Source organism: Polypterus senegalus, chromosome 16, assembly GCF_016835505.1.
Source record: "Polypterus senegalus isolate Bchr_013 chromosome 16, ASM1683550v1, whole genome shotgun sequence".
Classification (NCBI taxonomy): Eukaryota; Metazoa; Chordata; class Cladistia; order Polypteriformes; family Polypteridae; genus Polypterus; species Polypterus senegalus.
The window spans coordinates 50929302-50942216 of NC_053169.1; the positions used below are offsets into that span (position 1 = coordinate 50929302).

Here is a 12915-nt window from a genome sequence, read left to right on the forward strand (position 1 = left end):
CTTATGCAATCAACTTATTTGGTGTTTCATATTTGAAATTCATTTAGATCATTGAGCAGAAATCTGTGTTCACGTTGACATTAATCTTCAGTGTCAAAAGAGCCTGAATAGATCAACGCTGTGCAACTATAAACTTCCAATGGAGTGAATTCTTACAAAAGGCTCTGCAAGCAGCACAACTGCAAACCTGTGAAGTGCGAGGCGTTTGTACTTTTACATCCACCGGAGGCCAGCGTCAGAAGCACACACAGGCCGTCTTTCGTGTCGGGACAGGCAGAAGGGTGTCTCCATAAATGCTGTCATATTTCAAGTGTTTGATTAGTAAAGCGACGGGCTTCCGCATTCAGATTCGCCTTTGATTGATTTTAATACGCAGAAGGTAAAGCTTCCCTGTGTTTCCTTTGTAATCCCATTTGAAAGGCTGGCGCTGCGGGCGCTTGAAAGCCAGAGTTGTGCTTATTGAGCAACTCGGGCAGAAATGTTGGAGGCGACTATGCACTGGATTTGGGCTTTCCAAACATTTTCTTTAGTGACACCCCAAGGACTTTTCAGTTCAACACGCCAGCCTAATGGGCCTGCGTATTTACCTACAGAGTTTGATTTTAGAAATGGAGTGCAGAAAAGAAAACTAATTAAAACCAAACCTGCGTCTGCATTTACAAACTCCAAGCAAAGAGTGGCTCGTGTGTGACTGGGGAGTTTTACAGATTTCACGATATTAGGCTCAGTATGACACAATTCAGTTCCCATTTCTTCATCAAGCACTTTTTAACTTTTTATGACAAACTAAACACAAAGACGTTGGACAGTTCTCATCACCACGCCACGTCAGTCCCATTTTTGTTAGATACTTCTTCCTGTAGATGTGTACCTTTTGTATGTGTTCCACTATTCGTCCACACTAATAAGGAAATACTTAAAAAATGCCATTTTCGCTTTGATAGTTTTCCATTTACATTTAGTGTTTTCAGGTCAGTTTCTAAATGTTTATCCTCCACATGATTGAAGAGTTTCAAATTATGAAGGGAATTAGTGCAGTGTGACTTTAAAATGAGTTCATCAAGAACACGGGGACACAGTTGGAAACTTGTTAAGGGTACATTTGACACAAACTTTAGGACGTGTTTCCGTACACAAAGAGCGATAGACACTTGGGACCAAGTGACCAAGTAGTGTGGTAGACAGTAAGACGTTAGGGACTTTCAGGACTCGTCTTGATGTTTCTTTGGAAGAAATAAATGGATAAGACTGGCGAGCTTTGTTGGGCTGAATGGCCTTTTCTTGTCTAGATTGTTCTAATGTTATTAAATGTTAGAATTGAATAGACCTCTTCAAGCTAACTGACCAAGTGACCAACTAGTGTGGTAGTCAGTAGGACTTTAGGGACCTTCAGAACTCAAAATGAAGTAGAGAGGACTGGTGAGCTTTGTTGGGCTGAATGGTCTGTTCTCGTCCAAACATTTCTAACGCTCCCACTGAAAACGCATACGTCCTGCCCATTAGGCACACGTGGCTTATCAGTCAAGTGCAATGTCTGAAATATCAGAAGAACACAGAACAAGCCACACTGACTTCTTTGTCAGGGCTCACCCTGAATCACAATGGGTTTTAAAATGTTACCTACGAGAACAAGGTTGGCAAATCTTTGGGATATCTGGACTGGGAGTCCAGCCAAACCAAATACAGCAAAATAGGCAAGAGTGTCACCTTGACACTAGTAGCAGTATCAGTGAGCTGATGAAAAGAAGTTAGGAGAGGACAGCAAAGATGAGACCACAAGGGGTCTTATCAGAGCAAATTGAACTCACTGTCGGATCTCATGATTATTAGATGGCGGCGTTTTTGAAAAGGTTCCCGTACTGCCATGTGAGACCAGTCATTATTTTAAATTTGCACAATTTGGAAGTAGTGAGAAGTCAAGCAAAATGACACCTTTTATTGGATAACTAACACACAAACATTCAGGGCAACTCGGGTCCCTTCTTCAGGTAAAATGTAATACAGAAACTGGAGTTCCCTGTGTTATATATATATATATACACTAGGACAGAAAACATTGGGAAACCTTTAAGTGAGACATCATTAATGGAAGGAATTATTAAGGATACGATTGAGAAACGACTTACGACCAAGTTTGATTCCACAGGATCGGCCGTAAGTCTGGATGGAAGACAGACTGTTCTATGTATTTAAACCTGGCCGTATGTATAGAATGTCCCTTAAGTCATATTGTTTGTTTTATATCTTTTTTTATCGTCATTCTTAGCACATTGTGTAGATTTTCTACCATTTTTTTTACCAGTAATGGCGCACTGCACAATAACATGTAGTGAATACACTTGACTCATAGTTTTCATCGTCTGTCTCTGTACGTTTTGCATTTGTTTGCTCAGCAGGGTGGTTGATGTGTTTGCTGTTTCCTGAGCAGCTCTTCTTTTCTCTACGCTAGACGCCCGCTGCTTCTCTTCTTTCATCGGCATCTTTTCGCGTTAAAACTGATTAAGTCAGTGTTTGAGTCTTCAATCTGCCTCGGGAATTATTTAAGATATGAAGAGGTTGGGGAAATGATGGTGAATGTGGTAGGGCTGAGAACGGCACCCATATGCATGCTGGCCGCTGCCAAGAGTTGATTCTACAATAAAATTAAATAAAAACACAAAGAGGAGTAACCTTGGAGGTCAATCTTCACCCCGAAAGTGGATAGTAGACATCACGTAGTATATGTGTACCAATTTTCAGGTCAATAGGTGAAACGGTTTGCGAGCTACAGGTGATCCAAAATCCTGGACAGACAAACAAACAGCCACGGTAGCGTATTATAGAAGCTGTTTTATTATTTTGTTTTCTTAGTACTGTTGATTGCATGGGTGCTGAACCTTTAACAGCTTCGAGAATCCTTTCTTTGTCCGTGTGATGTTACGTCATCAGTGTGAGCCTCTCCTGCTTTCATTGTGTTAACTGAGAGAGGAGGAATTGTACCGACAGAGTCTTAACACTCGTAAGTTCAGTGTGGTTGCATTACCCCTTCATGGCGGTTCACACGAAGAAGCACATCGTGTGTCTCAACGCTGAAGCTTTGGAGGTTAACTGGAATCAAAGCCAAAGTGTAGCAGTACGCCATGGGTGGCAAACGCTGGTTACAATGGGATAACAAAGTTCCATGCAATCGCATTTGCTTTCTTTCCTCCCTTATACTGCTTGATCACCTTCATTTTTGTTTCAAGATCACTTGTCTTTTTTCGTGTAATTGTAAGACAAATGTTACTGAACGTAGCTGAAACCACTGCAGGTCAAGATGAACGAGTCACAGCATATGGAGCTGGTGTTGTTTGCCTGTGAGACACGGTAGCGGTCGTAAATCAAATGGTCGCATAGGACGAAAGTTGATGACTACCTGTATGCATATAAGAATGTAGGAAATATATTCTTATTTTTAATAATAACTTTTCATTTTGACTTTATATAAAAACAAACAAAGCATTAGCCATAATTCAGATATCCAAATATTATTTTTGACTAATGTGAAAGCGCAAATGCAGATTTGTTTGTTTTTATAGAAAGTGAAAATGAAACAAATTAACAGCATTACCTTCTTGACACTCCTCAATCAACAGCACACCACCATGGGAGCTGTGCCACCCAGCTTGAAAACGCTCCACTAGACTGTCACATGGAAGGGCCTTTTAACCGCAGTTGCTACAAAAGATGCTACACCCAATAAGATAGATGAATAAATCACAAAGACAGGGTGTGACAATGACACAGTGGTTGACCCTTCACTCTATGTTCAGATCTCCACGCTGTCACAGTCTTTGTGCTGCTTGCAGGCTTCTTCTGTCTCTCTGTGGATTCTTCTTCCATGAATTATTGACGTGGATGAGATGTTTGTCCATCTAAAAGTTACCGTGTGCCCCATCCAGCCCGGTGTTGCCCATATAGATGTTGACATCTTACTGCTACTAATCAATGGCATCTTTACTAGTAATGAGCAAATCCTATGGATCTCACTTCACAATAAATTCAGCAAAATTGCAGAAATGTTCGGGAACCTCGCCAAACTTCGTGAAATGCAAGTGAAAGGGTAAGGGGGAACTAGAGTAGTCTTGAGTGGATTATGTTGGTGTAATGGGCCATGGAGCCTAGGGAAGCGTCTGCCAACTATGCCCGATGGATTACTGTGACCAAAAGTGTGACCTGAGCTGTTCGGCAGCAGTGCAAACCACTCTCAAACAACAAAAGACACACACAGAACAATAACTACAAATAAATTACAATAAATGGCCACAAACTGACAATAAAAAAATAATCATTGCATTCCCAGAGTTCCTTCACAGTCGACTTTGGCACTGCCATAAACTGAAGGCATTGGACTGAGTCGATCCATTTTTGGATTTCCAATCGGTCTGTGCAGATAGGAGTTCCATCGAGAAGATTATTACACCTTATCAATAGTAACAAATCTTTTGTTTTTCTTATTAATATTTAATTTTATTTATTTTTATGCTTGCTTTGACCTGTAACTGCTCAATGTGGCTAATTACGCATGCATTCAGCTGGCATACAGAATAAGCCATACTGCGCAGCAATGCGTGAATGAGCGCTCAGAGATCAGTGTCACAAATTCTGTGGCAGTACTCCTCATATTCTCACTATGCTCCGCTAACGTATCCTCCAATGATTTAAAAATAAAGGATTATCTATGTTTACATATCAAAATCACGACGGATAAAACTTTCAATACGGAATATAATGAGCATTTCAGCATTCCGTTCAATATTAGTCAGGGGCTCAGGCCTCACGGCAACGGCAAACGGGACAGACAGGGGCGCCGAAATGCAAAATTGTCCCAATAATCCCATACAATACGGAAGTATGGAACGTCTATAATTATGTAAAAATCAGACAATTTTAATCTCTCATCTCTTTATATTTCATCAATAAAAATTGTTATACAAACTTGCATACACTGAATACCATTGTTATGATTATTATGATATCATAAATTAAGTACATGTAATACTAATACGTGACTGATAACCTGACAAGTGAGTTACCTGACACTGCACTGTCTGCACACATCAGAATTTTTGTTTTCTTGCTTTCTTTCTTGCAAATTCTGCTACAAGCTCATTGGTGTCCAATTTCATGGCTCATCGACTTTCAATCAATAGCATGAAATGTAAGAATTCGTTAAGTAAGCTATTAACAGAATTGTACTTTCTGTGCAGAAAACCTGAATCTGACGCTACAAAATACGTACATTACGGTTACGCGTGCACTCACCTGCGGAAGTGAAATCTAAGAAGAAACAATAGGCTAAGCCGCCAAGTGGCTAGGCCTAAGAGCCTAAGATTCACTAATTTGGCAGTTGGCACACGGCATACGTGATTGCGCTGTTCGACATACGGCCATTTGATTTGATCGATTCACTTACCTAACTGAACTGACTGAGAAATAGACGGAAGCGGGAAGCCGTTCGTCGACGATCCTGGGAAGCTGCTTGCCTGCTTCATAACTAAGCTATAGCCTTTCGGAGAATGAAGCGAACATGTCGCTTTGTTTTTAGCCGCCGCCATCTGTACACAATGTACCGCCCGGCCCGGCCGAGTCGGATGGCGCTAATGAAAATAATGTAATTGTGGGAAAATGTAAAAATGCTGACTGACGGTGGCTAAAATCGCTAAATACGGACATTTGAAAGTCCTTACTACAAAGTTACTTAAATTAATAAGCAATACGATCGGTCTAACTAATTTGACTGTGACTGATGGTCTGATGCCCTGATCACCTGATGAGAGCGCCTCAAAAAAAAAAAAGAGGCCTGATGGGCACTCCCGAGAATCGGGGGGCCCGGGTGCATTGCACCCCTTGCCCCATTGTAGCTACGCCACTGGTAAGAACCATTTAGTTTAAGGGATATTTTGAGTGTGTTCACTTCACAATGGTCACTGATGAGAACAGGCTGGTCCTCCAGGTCTGCCGCTAAGGCACATTAACAGCAGCTGAGAGGTGGCTGAAGGGTTCGTCTGAATGTTCTTTGAGATGAGATTTACCGGTCTGGGCTTCGACTTTTCTAGCAGCTCTCTAACTGCCTTGTTTCTTTAAAGGTTTTCCTGCAAGAGAACAAGATTCAGCCCCTCAAGCGCCGGAGCCCGAGTCACAGGGCAATCCAAGTAAGTATGCTGCCTTTTCAGGACACGACGCACGAGACACAGTCATTAGAGTAGTGACAGCCCAGTGCGGAGGAGCAGCACAGTCTCGTCTAGCTGAACCTCCTGAAAGCGAGGGCTTTGATCTTCCATGGGTGTGTTGCTCTTCTAAAGTGGCTGACTCCTTTTCTCGGGGTTTCTAATTTTTGTTTCTACTCTGTGGCAAAAAAATCATGAAAGCTATCCTCGGAGGTCCATGAAAGTATGAAATGTTTGTAAAAGCACAGCAAAGAACAGAGGTGGGTTAGGTGGTCTTGGGAGGACAATTCTATGGTTGGTGATTCAAATGACTATACAGTATGTTGGTCAAAGGCCAGACATCCCATGGCACAGCCAACCAAGGACCATGCAACCATCTATACAGGGAGGTAGAGGAAAGTGTACAGCTGGCATCCCAAAACATCCCTGACATGAGCCATTCAATCATTTCCTAGTCCCGTGTAATCATGCACTGCCCTGTGGGACAATGGAGGTGGGCGACCAGGCAGGCAGGCCTCACATGCCATGTTGTGCAAAGGATGATGGGATATAATGTGTCTGCTGCCATGCAGTCAAACTCCTCTTAACAGGATGAACTGGGATAGACTGCAAACACCACGACGCCTGTTGTTTAGATCGTAAAAATTTCCTGACGTGCAAATCTTGTGGACTTTATCCTCTGTTAAACAAAACAACTGAAACATAAAAAGAGTTGGGGGTCCCAGATGGGAAAGTCCCTGCTTATTTGCTAGGTTCTGGAATTGGATAGAAAGTGTGCTGACTAACGATAAGTGAAACGGGCAAATTTTGATTTTGCGAAAATTTGATTCCCAGGCAAATTCACAATTGTGAAACGTGTAAAGAATTTTTGGAAATTTTTAAAAAGTTTTCTGGGGTGGAAAACAAACACTGCTCCCTAAATCTTCGTTCACATTCCTGCAGCTGCGTAACGCATGTCATCCGTAACACGCCAGTAAAATCAATTCTACGATTTACGACTCCTGATCACATGACCGTGGAGTACGTTTATGAAAAGTGTCACATCCGGCATGTTTTCCACATACGGACACAGCAAAACGAGCCGTAGTGCACATTATTGTGCTTTCTTCAAAGGGAAACTCAATACACAGAAAGGAGGTGCTGCTGCTAAACCCTCTCGAGACAAGTTTTAGTGCAAAAAGTGCGCATTTATTAACCTCCTTGGCATTCTATTTAATTCTCAAAGAAACGTAAAAAGCGTTGCATTTTTTGGCTTGAAAAATTACATTTATATTAAATCTCATCTTTCTACTGTAAAATGTGCAAAACACAAAACATACAAAGTCAGAAATTTAATAATAATATAATAATAACTAGGGGACTTTGCCCCTTGCTATCTTTGCTCACCAACCCCCCGCCTGCACTACATGCCAGCCATTTTGCGTCTATGCCCTGTGCGTTGTGAAGAGGGGCACTGAACGCACCCCAACGAGACGCGGTCACTCCGCCGACACCCCCTCTTAAACGGTGGTACAACGGGAAAAACATGCAGTTTATTTTTTATCACCTCTTTGCTCAATCAGCTGCTGACTTGCTGCTACAGTGATCTGCATCTCACGTGGTGCACTTCTGTCATATCACCTATGTCCATATATCCATTCTCTTTTCACTTTTACCTTTTTGTCAATATCGCATTGAATTTTGATTCCATGTATGGAATTACATCGTGACAACGCAACATATAACCGCCCATGAGTGAATATCATTTCTTTCTCTCTACAAGAAATGTGTCTGACAATAGCATTCAAACAAATGAGAAAAGACTGAACCGTGCGCATGGTTATGTGGGCAGGACTTTTCCAAATCTCTTTGCATAAGCTCTTGCCTCGCAGGGTTTCCGGCCCCGGACATGGTTACATCTCTTGGCATGAAGACTCGTCTTGTGGGACGTGAAAGTGTCTCTCTCAAACAATCACGTCTTGTCTCCTTCCAAGATTTTTTTTTTATAATAGAGAGATATGAATAGCACACTACACATGTGTGTGTGACATGAGCGTCACTTTCGCATTCCCAGAATCCCTTTCGGTTTCAGTGCCTGAAGACAGATTGATTCACTTTGTCGTCACTGTTGATGAGAGGTGTTTTATATACGAGAAGCCATTACGAGGCTAGGAGAAGATGTCTACACCGTTTGCCTGAGTAACGCTTGAGCCTGACGGTTACACAAGACACGCCTACACCGTTGGTTGAGTGACGCTCGGCCCTAACGCTGTTGCTACTTTTACAGCCCGAGTGACGCTCCGTCTAATACTGTAAGACACATCTATGCTATTGTCCAAGTGACACTTGGGACTAACGCTTTTAGCACTATTCTTACAGCCCAAGTCTGCCACTAAGGAGGTTAAAAAGCAAACGCATCACTATGTAGATATTCAATAAATCATTTTCAATAAATATTTCCATAAAAACAATAGTGAAGCAGGGAAAAAAATCCAAAAAATAGTTAAATCCCAGAGATGAAATCACACTTCACCAACAAGTAGCTCGTTTCACCAGTGCACCCCTCAGCACCCCTGCTCTCGTTCAAAGTTCATTCAGTAAATGGGAGACGCCAACAAACCCGGTCCCCTTGGCTCCCTCTTAGCCACTGAGAGTCACTAGAGCCCAGCTCGCCTCACTGCCACTTCCGCCAGTATCCACAGTGAGACCCCCTGAAGCCCTTGATGTCCCCTGCTCCTTCTATCACTCAGCAGGCTTGATAGTCTCCCTGAATGGCACTCCTTGCTCGCTCGCTCCATGGAGATTTCCACTCAGCCAGTCCACCTTCTTTCACACTCCGTTTCATGCACTTTTTCCAGATGATTTATACCCTGCAGTGGGTTACTCACTTGCACATGCCAAATGAATCCACTCCCCCATTAAGAGCTCCATGGCCGCATGTCTTTCCTGTCTCTCTGCACCTACACTACAAATCCGAGTAGCTTGTCTACCTTTTTAAATATGCCCTCCTCCATTTTGCCATTGCTCTGTGACACAGGGGGACACACAGTTTTTTTTTTTTTTTGTGTGAAAAGTGTTAGGAGCTGAAAGATGGCTGACCGCAGGGTATCATTAGACCATGTAGCTTATTCCTTTTGTCTTCTGCAGAGTGCAAAGTGGACATCGCGTTCCTGATAGATGGGAGCTGGAGCATTGGAAAGCGGCGCTTCAAAATACAGAAGGAGTTCCTGGCGGAGATTTCTCAGGCTTTGGATGTGGGAATAGCAGGGCCCATGCTGGGTATCATTCAATACGGGTATGGAATAAATTAAAGTGCTACCCCCTGTGTTGCTAATGGTACTTGTATACATGGTGCATAAATGACCATTAAAGTGAAACAACAGTAAAACCAAACAAGTTTTAGTCTTCCTCATGCTTCTCTATAACACTCAAAAATGTTTTGTCTTGTCTTACTTGTGTGCCCACTGTTCTGTGCCGACTTGATATTTCTGGCACAGTGTGTCCCACAATGATACTCCTTCAGATTGGAGAACAGGTGGTGTCCTGTGGTGCAAGGTCTGGGGAACAGGCAGAGAGTAGCATCACTTCAAGTCTACAGTACCCAAAACGGACTTTGCAAACTATGCAGTATTAGCAGAGACACTACAATGACAGCTTGACTCCTTTCAGAAAATGCCCACCGCAAACACCAATGAAAATTAGCACAACACTGACCTGTTATAAAGGCCTTCCCAGAAATATAATCAACATGTGCTACACGTTCAATGTCAGAATATTTATGATTATGATCCTGCCGACTGTGGCACAGATGCTGAATTCATCTGATGTTTTCAAATAGTCGTGCTAACAATGTCTTGATTGTTTTCGGGATCCTGGGTCACATTTATATATTTCAACTCCAGTTATCAAACATTCCTTAAATTTCTCCCAGTCCCAATTCATTATCTCAAAATTCACCTTATAACAATGGATGTGGTGAGGCTTCTTTGTCACTTGTCAACATTCTGTAAACCAACCATGCCCAGACCTTGCTTCATAGAGGAGCAAGTGGATTCAGCTGACCCATCCATTATTCCTTACAATCTGTTAATTCACCCGCCCTCTCTCTTTGATTCTGCATTACAATTCTTTCCATGATGGCAACATTTTCTTCTGCTTGTGCTATCAAAGATCAACAGGCCCTTAAGTCAACTTCAACAGACATCCTGATGTGGCAGAAGTCTGACCGTGACATGTAAATGGACTGGTCCAGGTACATGTTGACAAGGTGAGACAGAATTTCCAAAATATGTTGTGCTGCAGCATTAGAGATTCAATGATAACACAACACCTGATATTCCATTATAATCCCCTTCATGATGGCAACATTTTCCTCTGCTGGCGCCATCAACGAGATTTTTGGGTTACCTTCAAGAAACATCCTGCCATTGTGGAATGCTGCAGGTTATCCATTGCCTGAAACAAAAGAATGGACTGGTTCAGATACACATTGTCAAAGTGAGACAGAACCTCCAAAAGCATGACATTATAAACCACTAATGCTATAATGTTGTAATTCGCAAATTTTAGTAGACAGAAGCTAATCTTTGGCAACTTACAAAATCAGCAACATGGATGACCACTGTCAAGCCTAAAGGTTTTTGATAATCCCTCATAATTTTCACATGAGATTATTGTGTTAACTCATAGTTTCAGGAAACTGGCTTTATATCCCAGCCTGATCACCAGTACGAGTGTTGCTTCTTCTCTCCACACCCACACTTTCTTGTCTAGGTAGTCAAGTTTCCGTCCACATTCTTGTGTTAGGTTTATTAGCCCTACGTGACCAAAAGTGCCCTGTAATAGACTGGCTCCATGTTTAGGGTCACTTTACGCCTTTTTACCTGCTGGTCCTATATTGTGATATGTGAGGGATTGGTGAGCAGAATTAACTCACTGATTGAGTCTGCAGGTAATAACCACTCTCACCAGTTCCCATTCTCTCTCTGAAGGGATGATCCTGTGACAGAATTCAACCTGAAAGTTCACTCCAGTTCCCGGGACCTGAAAGTCACAATTGACAAGATTGTACAGAAAGGAGGACAGTCCAATGTCGGTAAGTAAGTAGCTCACTAAAACATTCAGATGAGGCAAAGATTTTTGTATCTGAAAGTCCTTCACACTATTCTCTTTAGGACTTATGGAGCCCCAGTGTAATGTCTAAGCTCTGTCAATACTTCGGTTTTCCTGTTCTTTTCCCAGCCAACATCTGAGGATATACAATCCACAGTTGCAATACACTTGCATCCAGCATTATGGTCCAATATCTTCTGTCAGTCCAACTCCTTCAGAGTTCACCCAGATATGACTGTCACTGTAGCCTACTGTTGGGAGCATCCCACCTCACCCCTGACTGACCTAGCTGATAAAGAAGATTGGTTCCCAGCCCCTGGTGAGAGAATAGAGCAAATCTGCAGGCGGGAAAGCAGGATTAATCCGTTTTATCTTTAAAATGGCTAGTACCACAAGCAGAGTGTGAACATTCACACTATACAACCTCGATCATCCCGTAGTTCTGTAAGCAGACGAAGATCAGCAACACATCCAAGTTCTGGCACCCCAGCAGCATAGTTGCATGAAGTCTTGGCTGTGGCTTGGACTCCCCTTCATCTGATCAGCTCCATTGTCAGATCTTCTAAACAAGACTATACCTAATTAGAGCTATATAAGGCAATTTTTCCTTTATCCGAGCTCATACAATTAAAACTGCTTCCAAACATCAGCTGTTTTCAGAGCTCATCAGAAGCAGGAGGCTATAATGTGACATGCTTGTATAAGTTAGAAACGGTTCATGAAATCTTAACTTTGTAGTAGCAGTCCTGCTTAAATATTTGGTTTAAGCCAGTTCTTACCCATTATCAGCAAAGACGTACATAGCAACTTCCCTAAAACTCTGGACTTGCCATGTTGCAGAATTTCTGACACTTTTCAGTTCAACTAATTCATTTTTTCAGGCAATTTGCATCTAAATACCACAGCAAGTATAACCAAGATACATTTTGCTTATATAATAGTAGGCTGTTTTAGCACAGAGCAGGAAAAGTGTTGTTGTTGTAACAGTTAAGTTGCAGTTTAAGTCACACTTCAAATGTTACAAGAAAGGTTCTGCTCTTTCCACCTACACCTCGGTTCAAATCCCACACCCAGTTGTTTCTGGAATTGAATTTCTACGTTTTTCCCAACAGATATGTCGGTTGTCCTCCAAGCCCTCAAAATGTGGTGAATGGCAATTGGTGACAATCAATCAGCTCTGCGTAGTAGGGAGGCAAATTTTGATTCACTTAACTGATTCGATTCTTTCGCCTTTGTCAGTTAAGTAAATTGATTCATTAGGTTAATCTAATTTATTGATAAGATCTGGGGCTGGCGGCAGAAAAAAACAAAACCTTTGGTCCCCCTTTGGACGAATAACAAAATATAATGAAATAAATGGTTAGTTTATTATAAATACTGAATTACCGTATATACCCGCATATAAGTCGGGGCTTAAAACCCGAAAAATCGATCATAAAATCAGTCCCCGACTTATACACCTGTTCAAAAATGTGAGAATTTTTTTTTTTAATCTTGCCTTCTCCAATCTCACATCAGTTTCACAGACGCATCGAATTTTGTTGCAGCAGCTCAGTTTCCAATTTCTTTCGCTACTTCAATGACGTTTAATTTAAATCCAGCTTCATATTTTCTTCTGATCGAACACTCCATTGTA

At 42.0% G+C, this 12915-nt stretch overlaps 1 protein-coding gene across 7 annotated transcripts in view; it reads left to right on the top strand.

Annotated features, from left to right (window-relative positions):
* Positions 1-12915, top strand: part of vit (vitrin) — a 153905-nt gene that overhangs the window by 125805 nt on the left and 15185 nt on the right. For all 7 annotated transcript variants that reach the window (XM_039739055.1, XM_039739056.1, XM_039739059.1 and 4 more), the window contains 3 exons: positions 6108-6173; positions 9315-9462; positions 11159-11262. In XM_039739055.1, the coding sequence (XP_039594989.1) occupies positions 6108-6173; positions 9315-9462; positions 11159-11262 (318 nt within the window). The remainder of the gene's footprint in view (positions 1-6107; positions 6174-9314; positions 9463-11158; positions 11263-12915) is intronic.